Source organism: Vulpes lagopus, chromosome 6 (assembly GCF_018345385.1).
Source record: "Vulpes lagopus strain Blue_001 chromosome 6, ASM1834538v1, whole genome shotgun sequence".
NCBI lineage: Eukaryota > Metazoa > Chordata > Mammalia > Carnivora > Canidae > Vulpes > Vulpes lagopus.
The window spans coordinates 130,981,208-130,996,948 of record NC_054829.1 but is presented as its reverse complement, the minus strand read 5'-3'; the positions used below and the strand labels follow the sequence as shown (position 1 = coordinate 130,996,948).

At 35.8% G+C, this 15,741-nt stretch overlaps 1 protein-coding gene across 2 annotated transcripts in view; it reads right to left on the bottom strand.

Moving 5' to 3' along the window:
* NAA15 (N-alpha-acetyltransferase 15, NatA auxiliary subunit) overlaps positions 1-15,741 on the bottom strand; it is an 83,689-nt gene that overhangs the window by 19,064 nt on the left and 48,884 nt on the right. For both annotated transcript variants that reach the window (XM_041759080.1, XM_041759079.1), the window contains exons 11-15: positions 13,642-13,811; positions 11,232-11,384; positions 10,565-10,693; positions 9,269-9,482; positions 332-525 (exon numbers count right to left, since the gene is read on the bottom strand). In XM_041759080.1, coding sequence (XP_041615014.1) covers positions 332-525; positions 9,269-9,482; positions 10,565-10,693; positions 11,232-11,384; positions 13,642-13,811 — 860 coding nt within the window. The remainder of the gene's footprint in view (positions 1-331; positions 526-9,268; positions 9,483-10,564; positions 10,694-11,231; positions 11,385-13,641; positions 13,812-15,741) is intronic.

Below are 15,741 nucleotides of genomic sequence, written 5' to 3'. Positions count from 1 at the left end.
AGAGAGGTTAGACAAAGTGTCCAAGACACAAAGTAAAGCGTAAGTGCCAATATGCGGACCCAGATCAGAATGACTCAAAAGCCTAAACTTTCCACTATACCATATTACACTACTTTGGATCCGGAGCAACATTCCAAGGTTTTGTTTTTGTTTTTTAATATTCCAAGTTTTAAATGTGAAATATGATATGGGAAAAAAGAAAGAAAATAGACAAAAAATTAAAATGATTCTTCACTCTAAAATCTATAATCAAATTGAATGAAACAGCATAAAATGACAACAGTTGGTCATGAAATTTCACTCAATTGTGCTAAACACTATTATTAAGTACCTTGGCCAGTTTCTCAGGGATAAGTTCTTCTTTTGGACCTCCAATTTCTTCATCATCATCATCCTTTTTCTTTTTCTGATTTCTCTGCTGCTTTTCTTTTTCTGCATTTTTTTTCTCTTCTTCTATCTGGGCTTTCTTTTGGGCTCTTCTTTGTTTATTTCGTAGCTTCTTTAGCTCTTTGTCAGACATGTTTGCTGTAGGCAACATGTTTTAATTAATTAAAAGCATATTAATCAGGTTAGTAATGATAAATCACTAACTGAATATTTCCATTAAAACTCTCATAAAAAAAAAAAACTCTCATAAAAAATACATTTTACACATGTTCATGTGCCTATATGTACCTAGACATTTAATGGTTCCACATATGATAGAGAACACTCTGATCTCTTCAAAAAAATTTTTTGAAAACAGATGGAGACCTGGTGCCACAACCATAGCAAAGCATAAAAGTATACAAGTTCCTCCAGCAATATTATACTTGAAATTCTAGAAATGTAACACGCTGTTTCATATTTCTATGGCTGTAGACTCTGCTTTTTCTTAGTTATACCTCTTTAAACTCATCAATTATTCATTCTCTACTTGGTGCTGCCACTACAACATATATTTTGCTTGTCACAATACTTTTTGTTTATACATGTGGTTCTCCTTTCAGACAGTGAATTCCTTGGTGGAAGAGACTCAGTTTTACTCCTAAATCTTTGTATTCTCAGGGCCTACTGCTATACAGAAAATATTCAAATATTTGTTATAGAATAATAAATAACTATATGGTAAATTAAAGGTCTGACATTGAAAATTAACAACAGCTCTTGTGGTATAAATCATGGAATGTCTCAAAACAAAGACTGAAAATCACTAGTACGCAATAATAAAGTGAAAAACCTATATTGTTTAGTTTTCAAGCAATAAATCTGAAAGTTACATGTGCAACTGGTATTTATTTAGATAATACTTATTGATACTAAGAAATGAAAAAGGTCATTCTAAAATATACCACGGTGTTAACTTTCAAATATGCCCATAAACTCTTTCCTTCAAAAGGTAGAGCCTATTTCCCCTTCCCTTAATTGTGGGCTATATTTAACCCACTTCCAACGAATGGAATATACTAGAAATCAAAGCATATGACATCCAAGATCAGAACATAAAAGTATGGTAGATTCCTCCTTGCTTTCTTCTGGACCACCACTTAGAAGAAACCAGCCTCATGCTGTGAAGATACACAAATAACCTTACGGAAAGACCCATGTGGCCAAAAAAAGGCCCCCGGCCATGAGAGTAAGCCATCTTGGAAGCAGATTCTCCAACTCCAACCACTCAGACGCTCTGGCTGCCATCTTGACTTCAATCTCCTGAGAGACTCTACATCTTTCAAGGTCATATAGCAAAGCTAAGTGGCTCCTGAGTTCTTGGCCCATAGTAACTCTGAGGTAATACATTTTTGTTATTTAAAGCTATGTGTAAGCAATCTGTTATACAGCAATAGATAACTAAGGCAGATTTTGGCACCTGGAAGTGGAGTGCTGCTGCAATAAAAATCTAAAATGTAGGACTGACTTTGGTTCTAGAGCATGGCAAATGGTAGAAAGACTTGGAAAAAAGGATTAATGAAAGCTCAAAGGATCTCAGACTACTTAACAGAATCTAGATTTTGAAGAGGCTGCAAATGAAACATGATAGTCATACAGAGACAGAAAGTTTAATAATATGCATTTAATAATATTATAAAATGTATCAAATTAACTGGGTGATCTAGCTTAGAGGGATTCAGGCCAAAAAAAAGGGGTAATTAAGGTAGCACCTGATTCCTCTTGCAGCTTACAATAAAAACGCAAGAGAAAGAAACAAATGGAACAAGAACTTGACAGTTCTCAAAATTCTCAGCCTCTTCAGAAGGGCTGCTGAGCAAAGATCAAATTCAGAGCACTGCCAAAAAAATATGTCAACAGAGAAAACAGAGTTTGGCTTTAAATTTTTTAAGACTCAGAACTCAGAAAAGATGGTGCCTCAGTTATTAGTCACCCAAAGGTTCTCTTCTCTTAAAAATTTTAAGTGGGTGATTCACAGATTCTTTCAAACAGAGCTTCTAAGAAACTCAAGCATGTTGTCCTTTCAGCAAAAGCTCTAGGTAACAAAGATATTTGCGCATGTGGCTTCCAATAAGATTTACAAAAGATCCCTAAAGGTTTTAAGAGAACTCTATGGGCAGAAACAGCAAATAGTTTAGTCCAAACAGACTGTCCATTTAGATTAAAAGGAACAGAGATAGTATAAAAGACACCCCTAGAAAGGAGAAAAAATGAGTGGGAAATATCAGGGAGGGAGACAGAACATGAGAGACTCCTAACTCCGGGAAACGAACTAGGGGTGGTAGAAGGGGAGGTGGGCGGGGGGGGGGGGGGGGGGGGGGGGGGGGGGGGCGGGGTGTGTGTGACTGGGTGACGGCCACTGAGGGGGGCACTTGATGAGCACTGGGTGTTATCCTATATGTTGGCAAATTGAACACCAATAAAAAATAAATTTATTAAAAAATTTTAAAGACACCCCTAAATTTTGGAAGCAGACTGAAAAACTACTCAGATGCAAAAAATGCTAACTTTTTTAAAAAATAAATAAATAAATAAAAAATAAATAAAAATAAAAATAAAAATAAAAAAATAACTTAAGTAATCTCTACACCCAACATGGGGCTTGAACCCACAATCCCTATAACAAGAGTTGCAAGCTCTTCCAATTGAGCTGGCCAGGCGCCACACAAATGCTAACTTTTAAGAACAAGGAAATATGATGCAGAAGGTAGAACCAAGGACCCAGGGATAAGAACCAGGAACCATTAGAGAATTAATCCTACATTGTGAGTCCTAATCAACAAACAACTGCTATCCTAAACCTAACTAGACTTGAGAACTAACATGAATCCTGTGTACCTCCCATTTCCCCCTCACCACTCCCCTTTTGAACAAGAATATTGACAATGGTACTCTATTCCTCTGCAATCAGTTTATATTGGACATATACTTAGGCACAGAACTATACTTGAAGAGCTATACTAGCTATACTAAAGAAACCATACTCAAGACCTCATCAGCACTAGAACCTCATTTAAATATAACATTCTGGACTCTGAGCTAATGCTGTAATGGAATGAGACTTTTGAAGGCCTTGGAAGGGGCAAGTGTATTTTGCATGTAAGAATGATGTAAATAATTTGATTTGTGTCCAGAATACAGAACTTGGCAGTTAAAAATATGTCTACAAATTATTTGATTCTTCTCTCAAATACAGGTTATACTTGGTGACTCACTTCTACAAAGACAGAACATGAAGGTAGTGATGGAGTGTTATGTCAAGAGAACAGAACTTTTGGAAGTGTGTGGCTTCTTCCTTGCTTTCATGGCTAGCTACTATAGTCTTGAGGAACTGAAGAAACACTATAGAGAGACTAATGAATTAAAGCCACCTTTACAAAAGCCATGTGAGTGAGCCATCTGGGAAACGGATCTTCAAGCCCTAGTTAAGCTTTCAGATGATTACAGCCTCAGCCAACATCTTTTTTCTTTTTTTGAGAGTTTGAAAGTGAGAGAATGAGCGCGCGCATGCGCGCGCACACACACACACACACACACACACACACACACACACAAAGGGGAGAGAGAGAAGTAGGCTCTCCGCTGAGCAGGGAGCCCAATGTGGGGCTCCATCCCAGGAGCCTGGTATCATGACCCGAGCCAAAGGCAGAAGCTTAACCAAATGAGCTACCCAGGCACGCCAGCCCCCCAGCCAACACCTTTACAACTTTATTAAAGACCCTGAGCTGGAACAACCTAGATGCTTCTAAATTCCTAAACTATAGAAATAGTTAAACTGCTAAATTTAGGGAAATTTATTATGTGTCTATTGATAATAGATAACAACCATCAAAAACAAATACACACCTGTTTCTCTCTCTTCCTAGTAAAGAAGCCCTTGCTACTAAAAAAGAAAATTTCAAACAAGGACCAAAAATTACATTCTGGAAATACAAGACATTTATAAATGAATAACCACAAAAATTACGGCCTTTTAAGGACTTGTAAAATAACTGTTACCACTTATATCCTTACTACACACTAGATACCATGCACACATTTTATTTAATATCTTCAATAATCTCGTGGGTTACAGTATAGTATTATTTAACATATGAGAAAACTGAGGTTTTCAGAGGAAAAATATTAACTCAAGAGTAATAATAAAAGGCAGGACAAGGATTTAAATCCACCTAACTCTGATTCCATAGTCTAGGCTCTTTCTTTCCACTATGTTACACCATGAGTCAACAATCTTTTTCTATAATGGGCCAAATACTAAATATTTTCAGTTTTGTAAGCCATGGGTCTCTGGTGCTAACTAAACTCAGCTACTACAGCATAAAATTAGCCATAACAATACATAAACAAATGGGCTCAGTTATGTCCCAGTAAAACTTTATTCATCAAATTAAACTGCAGTACAGATCTGGTCCACTTGCTATTTTGTAACCCTATTCTATATTATCTGCCACTGCCTTGAAAGGACTCACCTAGTTCATAACAATAGAGTTGCCATACAAAAATAGAGAAAGGAATAACCACATTAGATATTAACACAGAAATTAAGAGTTCAAATTCTGTTTCACTTAATGTAACACTAGTTACACCTGGATAAGCACTGTCTCAACTTTACCAGAATTACCTATTATCTGTGTGAATATAATAGAGACTCCGAATTTTTGCTTTAGAGAATTCTACTATGCTAGAATGTTGCACTATCTTAAAAAAAAAAAAAAAAAAAAAAAACAACAAAACTGGGCAGCCCCGGTGGCGCAGCGGTTTAGCGCCACCTGCAGCCCAGGGCGTGATCCTGGAGACCCTGGATCGAGTCCCATGTCAGGCTCTCTGCATGGTGCCTGCTTCTCCCTCTGCCTGTCTCTGCCCCCCCCCCAACCCCCATGTGTCTCTATGAATAAAGTCTTTAAAAAAAAAACTGTAGGGATCCCTGGGTGGCGCAGCGGTTTGGCTCCTGCCTTTGGCCCAGGGCGCGATCCTGGAGACCCAGGATCGAATCCCACGTCGGGCTCCCGGTGCATGGAGCCTGCTTCTCCCTCTGCCTATGTCTCTGCCTCTCTCTCTCTCTGTGTGTGACTATCATAAATAAATAAAAATTAAAAAAAAATTATTAAAAAAAACTGTATGTATATGTATGTGTGTGCATTCATATATGTGTATACATAGCCAGTAACATCTAAACCTAGACTATACAGCGAAATCAACATTCACATAAGAAGGCAAAATTTAAAAAATCTGGCCACATAAAGACTTTTAAAGTTTACTGAAAAGATAAAAACAGGAGCAAAAAATAACTTCTCAACCAAAGGGTAACTATCAGATATTTACTACAAATAGTAAGCTTTATGGTGGACCATTAGAAACATTATGTTTAAAGATAAAAATGCAGCAATCATGCTACTGTTCCCATTAATTAGCAGTTTTAGCAACCCATATCAATGCAGTAAGGCATGGAAAAGAGAGGTATACAAAAACTACTAATGTTTACAGATTAATGTTAATAGCTTACATAGAAAAAATTTTTAAATCAACTGAAAAAACTACTAAACCTGGTATCAGAGTTCAACAGATACCAACTTGACAAAAACTATTAATATACATTTAGAATACCGAAATGGAAATAAAAGACATGTAGAGTTTTGGTAGTAAACTCACCAAAGTTATATGACAATTACACGAAAACATAAATAGAAGATACAGTGCATTCTAGCATGCAAAGATTCAAGATTATTAAGATATCCCCACCCCAAATGGTAATCTGGATCTTAAATCATTTCAAATTAAAAATTCCAAAAGTTTCTGACAGACAAGCTAATTCTATAGTTCAAATATAAAAGCAAGTTCATACAGAAGAAAAAAAAATTTTTTAAGATTTTATTTATTTATTCATGAGAGACACAGAGAGGGGGAGAGAGAGAGACAGAGAGGGGGTCAGAGACACAGGCAGAGGGAGAAGCAGGCTCCATGCAGGGAGCCTGACGTGGGACTCGATCCTGGGTCTCCAGGATCAGGCCCTGGGCTGAAAACGGCGCTAAACCGCTGGGCCACCCGGGCTGGGCTGCCTCAGTAGAAAATTCTAAAGACAGTTATAAAGAGAGACAAAGAGATCATAAGAACATAAACCTGTATACCGATGTCAATAACCACAGTATTAATGTCCTTTTTTTTTAAAGATTTTATTTATTTATTCATAGAGATGCAGAGAGAGACAGAGAGAGAGAGACAGAGAGAGAGAGAGAGAGAGAGGCAGACACACACAGGCAGAGGGAGCAGGCTCCATGCAGAGAGCCTGACATGGGACTCGATACAGGGTCTCCAGGATCACGCCCTGGGTTGCAGGCGGCGCTAAACCGCTGTGCCACAGGGGCTGCCCAGTATTAATGTCTTTACAGTAAGTTCTGATGTTAGAATCAGATACCATACCCACAACCCACTCATTGTATTTCACAGTTTAGTTCATGATAAAGGTGGCATGTTTTTTTTTAAAGATTTTATTTTTAAGTAATCTCTACACCCAATATGGGGCTCAAACTCACAATCCCAAGATCAAGAGTCACATCTACCACAGACTGAGCCAACCAGTCACCCTTAAAGGTGGTATTTTAAATTAGTGGGGAATATGACAACCTATCAACAAATACCGCTGAGGAATCAGCAGCCTATTTAGGGGTAATTAGCTGCCTTCTACTTCACATCTTTATGTAAACAATTAACTGCAGATGAAGAGTGCCTGCGGGGTCGTCGGGTGAGCGTCTGATTCCTGGTTTCGGCTGGGGTCATGATCTTAGAGTTGTGAGATTGAGCCCTACATCAAGCTCCACACTCAGACCAGAGCCCGCCTGGGATTTCTCTCCCTCTGCCCCACCTCCAAGATGGGCGTGTTCTCTCTCTCCTTTATAAATAAAGACATACATACATACATTCTTTAAAAAGTCTAGGAATTATAAATCAGTTATTTTCCTCAAAATAACAAAAACATAAAGGATGGATAATTTTCTACATTAGCAATAAAGTAAAAGATAAGCTCAATATAGTATGTGTGGCAATAAAAACTGACAAACATTTTAAGGAAGACAATTTTGACACTATTTCAAATTCTCATACTCTTTAACCCAGTAATTTCCACTTCTTACGATCCACGGTAAATAAACAAGTGCAAAATGTTATACAAGGACATTTACTATAGTATTGCAATGGTGGGGGTGGGGGGGATCCCACATAGGTTCCTACATAGCTTTTAAAACAACTGATGAGGGCAGCCTGGGTGGCTCAGCGGTTGAGCATCTGCTTTCAGCCCAGGGCCTGATCCTGGAGACCCAGGATCGAGTCACACATCAGGCTCCCTGCATGGAGCCTGCTTCTCCCTCTGCCTGGGTCTCTGCCTCTGTGTGTGTGTGTGTGTGTGTGTGTGTGTTTGTGTGTGTCTTGTGAATAAATAAATAAATAAAATCTTTAAAAATATATATATAAAATATATATATTAAAAAAATAATAAAATAAAAAAACTAATGATTGTAAGAAGTTATGTCCAGACGTGGAGCAAAACTATGAAAAAAAAGTCTAAGTTGCAGAATACTGGAGATAATATCACTAATTTATAGGGCTAAAAAAATAAAACAAATGAAAACCAAACAACTTCAAAGAACTTCCCTAAAATGTGTGTGTAGAGTTTACGTACACATAAAACTGGAATATGTAATTGTGTACAAAGGACACTGAACCTTTTATAGGGATAACCCTTAAAAGAAGATTATCTATGGGTGGGAGAATAGTGAAAGGGGATTTTTACAATTGCTAGTGTACTTCTGAATTAATTTTGTACAGTTAGAGTTCAAATATACACATGTACATAACTTGTATACAAATGCACATAAATTGTACTTTATTTGTATAATTTGAAGAGGTGAAAGGCAGGAGGAATAGAGTGAACAAAAAGATAAAAGAAGCCAGAGGATCACAGCTCTCAGCTTTAAATTGTTTTGTAGATTCTTACTGGCATTTTCTTTCTAATTGAAGAGGCAACCACAGGTAGAGGATCAAGTAAAATCTATACAGGTGTTTCAATGTGTGATTTTAAATTTTAATAAAAATTAACAAAAGAATCCAAAGGTCTTTATCAGGAAGGATACAGAAAACAACCAACCATAACTTCAGAAGAGGAATAAGCTCAGGACTGAGTATGTTACTGATACACTTTTTTTCTGCCCCACCTCATGTTACATTTTTGCCATGAATAACTCACAAAATATTTAGGAGTATAATTAATTTATATCCTTCTACATGCCTGATCATTTTTATTCTGAGATCCTTTTCCAAATAATTATCTAAGGATGTCTATCTGGCATCATGGTATAAAAACAGCACTTTAAAAACTGGCCAAATGATAAATCACTTAGCAATTTTACTAGTTTAATTCCAAGCTGGCTTTTAATGTTCAAGCAACATTGACCTTTCAGTAAGTTAATTATAAATATTACAAAGAAGAATAACTAGATACACTGACAACCAATAATAAAGTAGAGTGCCGACACTAATGATACAGTTAGCAATTTATAGTACTGTGTAAACCAGATATTAAATGTTAAACTCATGGAATTCAACTTCCTAAAAAGCTAACAATCAGTTACAAATTAAATTCTTACTTAACTTTTGAAAGCATAAACAGTATTTTTCTTTTATTGCTTAGAGAAATCCACAAAATGTCCATCACCATTTTCTAAGCATGTATTAAACATCTTCCCACAAGGTGCTTACTAAAAAGCTCAAGAAAAATCTATGTTACCCAAAAATACAAATACACATATATACACCATAGCAAACAAAAAGAAATCTTTGGATATTATACCTGTATCAGCTTCATGTTCTTTATTCTCATCTGTAAGCGGGTTGTCATGAAGCTTCAAATAGATCTCTATAGCAATTCGTGCTGCTTTGAAGTAAAATGGATGCTGTCGAAGAACATCTTCTAGTTTTAATAAGTCCACATATGATCTAAGGGTAATCTTCCTCATACAGTAAGTATGAAAGTCAAACTGGTCATCAGTGATTTCTATAAAATGCTAACAAAATTATCTTTTTTTATTATACTGAAGTATAACAATGTCAAAGAAAACTACAGAAATCAAAGTCTTGGAATTACTTGTTTCCTACACATTAAAAATTAGTAAAGTAAAAAAACATTAAAAATTACAATCACCCAGTATCAATATTTTGCATATCAAATAAGCAAATACAATTGGCTATTCCTTAGCAGAGTATATGGTATTCACCGAGGACTGAATTATTTGGTGAATGAAAAAGAAACACATGATTTTAAACATATATATTTATTCCTTCCTTAATCATACTTAAATAAAGCTAGCATAACAAATCAAAACATAATTTATTAGTATACATGATACAGTACATTTACACATTAAACATTCAGTTTTTATATTCAGAATGACATGCAAAGACTGTATGTAGTATTTGGTAATTTTTCTGAAAATATAAATCTTAGTCCTACACAATGTTTTGTGGGAGAGAAATAATTAGCATGTAAGTCAAGCAACCAGAACCTAACACACTTTAAGCTCTGGGGTTCTCGACTTGATAAGAGAACAGCATGAATATATAAATTATCTTTATCTGTGAAAAACACAGAAAAGGAAAGCCAACCACTAGTGACAGAAATGAATCAGAAGAGAACTTAAGATGAATGTATCAGAAAATGAGGAATTACATAGGCTACAGAAATACTGTAATAAAGGATTCAAACCTTGTACTTTATGATTATCAAGGTTATATTGCATCACCAATCAACCCCATACCACACAGCTTTCTAGGGTAACTTAATGAGCTTTGTATTACTGAAGATGCAACAACAATTTGAAAGAAACATTCAAAAGTCAATAAAAACATAACCAAGATACAAACTTTCCATCAAGTCAAGTTTTTTACATAAATTCTTGCTGAAAAGCAGACAATGGGCAAGTCTGCTGAAAATGTAGTCTATAACATTAACATCAAAAAACTGAAAAAAATGTGAGCACTAATATTTAGAAGTCACTTACTGTGAATTATAAAGAAAGGAAAAAACAGTAATTGTCCAAAACCTTCAACATATAATAAAATGAGAAACTCATACATATATGGTACTTACTCTCTCAATCTCATGACATTTCTTAAGTGCTTCACCAAATTTATTCATTGCCTTATAAGCCTGGGCACATTCTGTCTGGAACCACATGCACTGCATTTCATTCAAATTCTCTACCGCTGATGTTCCTTCCTATATGAAAATTACATACATTCAAGACCATTTCTTATCAAATAAACCATTTTACCATAGAATTTAAGAAGGAAAATATGGTCAATCGATTTGAATTCTTTCAAAATCAATTTCTATCTCTTTAACCATTTTTAGAGTAAGAGAGAACTGCTATTATGTGTAAGAAATTAGAATTATATTTCTAATCACTAAAAAAAGTTCCTTTGTAAATAATCAAAAGATCTATATAACTGGGGTTGGAGAGTAACGTAAGAAATAGAACTAGCACACAGCATGTAGTCAATTAACATTAGTTCCTGTCCTCCTTAAAAAAACTCATATAAACATACATTGATATAAATCAGTTTAAAAACCCATCATACAAACTACTAAAAATAAAATTATGTTTTATACTGATACTGATTTCAGTTTCTTCCTGATAAGGCAATTTAATTAAAATCCCATTTTGATACTAAAAATGCTAGAAACAAATTCTGAAAAAACAAGCAATGTATACAAATATAAACTGTTTATTTGTAAGATTACAAGCTGTACAAACCCTTGTAAATTTCGAGCACATTTCTTCAGCCTCTTTTATCAGATTGGCTTTTAGCATGTACTTTGCACACTTGGAATTGATAAATCTGTCTGCTGTGTCCAAGGCCTGCGCCTCATCCATCCACCTTGCAGCTTCTCTAATATTTCCAGCATGCTTATAGAAAAGCAAAATAAACCAGTCAGTATGCTAATTTTACTATGCAGGTAATTAGTTACCTGTTACCTATTGATAAATACCTAAAACACAAATGGAAAAAAAGGTATTCTTCTGACTGATCTTAAGACCCTGATCAATGTAGATGCATATATTTTAATACTTTTCTGGGCATGTAGAACATAGGCTGACAGTAAAGAACTGTTTTATTTTTTTAAATTTAATTTAATTTAATTAATTAATTTATTTATTTATTTATTTATTATTTACGATAGTCACACAGAGAGAGAGAGAGAGAGAGAGAGAGAGAGAGAGAGAGAGAGGCAGAGACACAGGCAGAGGGAGAAGCAGGCTCCATGCACCGGGAGCCCGACGTGGGATTCGATCCCGAGTCTCCAGGATCGCGCCCTGGGCCAAAGGCAGGCGCTAAACCACTGCGCCACCCAGGGATCCCAAGAACTGTTTTAATAATACTGTTTACTGTTAGACTTCACTGCTTGTATCAGTTTCTGGCACATAATGAATACTCAAAAACAATGGCTGAATTCAAGAATAAATGATAAGCAAAATCTTTAAGTCAGAATAACAACGTTTTTCTGAGCATGTGCATCATGTCTGAGCATAAGAGAAATTCTGTCAACATAAAAGAACACTCATTTAAAAAAATTATTCATCAACATTGAAAAGTTTTTTTTTTTTTTAAAAAGGGCAAAAGTATGGCCAAATTTCTACCCTAAAGGAACCACGGAAACATTATTCCTTATTACTGGACATTCCACAAGGCTCTAATAATGTAAATATTCTAATTTACATTCTTGGTCCATTTTGTCAAAGCCACAAAACTATGAGCACAACCTGGCTTTTTAAAGTGCTTTTAAAACAACACTTAATTTCATTATTTTTTGGTAAATAAACTTTTTTTAAAGATCTTATTTATTTATTCATGAGAGACACAGAGACATAGGCAGAGGGAGAAGCAGGCTCCATGCAGGGAGCCCGATGTGGGACTCGATCCTGGGACCGCAGAATCAAGCCCTGAGCTGAAGGCAGATGTTCAACCTCTGAGCCACCCAGGCATCCCTTTTTGGTAAATAAATTTTAAGTTCACAATCTCTTCCCTAAGAGCTTTTATTACCGGGATCCCTGGGTGGCGCAGTGGGTTAGCACCTGCCTTTGGCCCAGGGCGCGATCCTGGAGACCCGGGATCGAATCCCACGTCGGGCTCCCGGGGCATGGAGCCTGCTTCTCCCTCTGCCTGTGTCTCTGCCTCTCTCTCTCTCTCTGTGACTATCATAAATAAATAAATAAAAATTTTTTTAAAAAGAGCTTTTATTACTTTTATTTGTATTAAGAAGAGAAGAGCCAAGTTTCTTTTAAGATCATGCTAAAACATATAATTGAAGATTCTCAAGTAACAGCAACAAATTAAGACGACAGCAGTCTGGGTGGCTCAGCGGTTTAGCGCAGCCTTCAGCCTAGGGCGTGATCCTGGAGACCCAGGATTGAGTCCCACATCAGGCTCCCTGCATGGAGCCTGCTTCTCCCCCTCTGCCCATGTCTCTGCCTCTCTCTCGCTCTCTCCCTCTCCCTCTCTCTCATGAATAAATAAAATCTTTTAAAAAGTTAAGAAGACAAGAACAATAGTATAATCTTCAGTTTCATTTCATTAAAATTACCAGATACTGATCATGATCATACTCAAATGCTAAGAGAAACAAACCTGTCACAGTAAATTAAATACTTCTGAGTATCTATACTCTTATTACTTAAAACCAAGAAAATAACCAGACGTGTGTATGTGTGAATGTATAAGAATAAATAATATGGGGGTGCCTGGGTGGCTCAGTTGGTTAAGTGTCTGCCTTTGAGTCAGGTCACGATCCCAGTGTCCTGGGATTGAGCCCTACATCAGCCTCCCTGCTCAGCAGAGAGCCTGCTTCTCCCACTCCTGCTCCCCCTGCTTGTGCATGCGTGTTCTCTGTCAAATTAATTAATTAATATATCTTTCTTTAAAAAGAATATATAATATGAACAACAAAATATCTGAATAATCATATGCATGTATATCTGTATGTGTATGTAGAGATATGAGTAAATTATCATGACCATGACAAATCAAAAAATAAACAGACTGAGAAATGTTCTACACTTATCCCAAGTTTTCCGAGCCATCAAATGTATCATTTTTGTTACAAAAGTATAGAAAACAGTTTTTAAAAGACTCATTACCTTATTAAAAAGGGGGGAATATTTTTACCTTATAGATTTTAGCTTTCACAAGAAAGAGTTCTATCAATGTAGGTGTACTTTCAATAGCGGTATTTATGTATTCCAGAGCGATCGATGGCTGACCAATTTTGTCATAATGCTGTGCCAAGTAGTATTGGACCCAAAGTAATGTGGTTGGTGGTTCCTCTTTTCCATCATCTTTAAAAAGTGGGAGAGGTGGGTGGGAGAGGAAATAAGCCAAGATTAGTCATTACATATATGATGAGAGTACCCACCTCCAAATGGCTTTATCTTTATTAATAAGGAAAAGCAGTTTGAACTATTTATGTATCTAGTTATAAAACCATCCTTAAATTTATAAGATCTTTGGAAGGGATCATGCTGTCTGTTCTGTATCATTACAGCCCCTAACACAATGCCTTGAATTTAGTAAGAACTTTATATATATAATAAATACGGCAGATAAATGAGATCAAAGATATTAAAAATTACCTAAAAAAAGAAACTGAAAGGAGTGGGGGTAGACAAGTTGTGCTAGTGCTATGAAAGTGTAATGATCAGGATGTTATTTATGAGGGGCGAAAAAGGTATCAAAAATATTCTGATTTTCCATTAATGTGAAATTTAAAAAAAAAAAAAGGCCTGACTGCTTAATTGGGTTTCTAGCTAATGTACTAAACTATACATAAATATACTTGTAATGTGGTTGAGTTTGGGGTGATTATAATATTAATATATTTTAATATTATGCTGATATGCAACGATGCAGAATTTAGGTCAAATAAAAACTATTCCCCAAAAATGACAGAAGTAAAAATGCTTACTCTACATTTTAGTTCATAATTTAATTTTTATACACTCACAAGAAAATGTGTAAGTTAAATATACAACCCACACATTATAAAATAGTTTTTTAATACCAATATCTAAAATCTAAGAACTGTCATTTGCTTTCAAAGAAAGCAATGGATTGCTTATTTTTATCCTAGTAAAAGTAGGATGGCTCAGTGGACAAACAATAGGAGTGGAACTCACCAACTCCCGATCTGATAGATCTGCAACTAAAGTGCTGCATATTCTTGGGCATGTCATTGAACCTCTTCCACATTTGTAAAATATGTAGGAAAATGCTGATAATCAAAGGAACATCATGATGATTAACCAATGAAACCATGGTAACGCCTTCTAAAAAGTATTATTAAAATTAATCTGAGACCTAGAAACAATGATCAACCCAATAGCAATGAGCATCCCAGGTCCCATACTGGGCTTTCCCACTAAGAACCAGGGCTCCTTTGGAAAAACAAGTGATTCCAGGTCTGCTATGGGCAGTGTACCAGATGAACTGGAATATCTGGTCATACCAAACTGCAAAAAAGCTACGTGAAGGCTGGAACCATTTGAAACTGCAATGATTTAAAACATCAAGTATGTTTAAACCCATGAATTTATAATACCTTTAAAATGTGCTCTGGCATCTTTGAAGGATGCTACTAAATGAATTCATTATTTTGAAAACTGATAAAGAACAACAACAAAAAGTATGAGATACAGGGGAAAGCAGCAGCATTTATCTTGCTTTTCCTATATAAACCAAAATACTGGATAAACAGGTAACAGATGAAGGGAAATTTCTCAAGATAATAAAAGATGAATGACAGATTATCACTAGCTTGTAATTCCTGACAGTTGCTAACATACAAACACTAACTGCCTCCTGGTCTAAGAACATACTACACCACACCCATGAAATAACCTTTTTCACCCCCTGTATTTAAAAAGAAACAAACAAACAAAAAAGTGAATCTCATTAAGCCTCTACCTAGACCTGTCCATTAGAAGCTTCTACAAGGATGGAAACATTCTGTATTTGCCCTGGCCATTATGGTAGTAGGCATGGGCTTTATACAGCTATTGAGCAGCACCTGAAATGTGGCTACTGCAACTGAAGAACTGAATTATTAATTTTACTTAATTTAAAAAATTTTAATAATCACATTTGGCTAACAGTTATTATACTAGACAGCACAGCTCTACAGCCAACTACCAATTTGTAACAACTCAGAGAATAGAGGAACATGTTAAGCAACACCATGCAAGTCCATTCAGCAAAATCTAGACTGTAGAA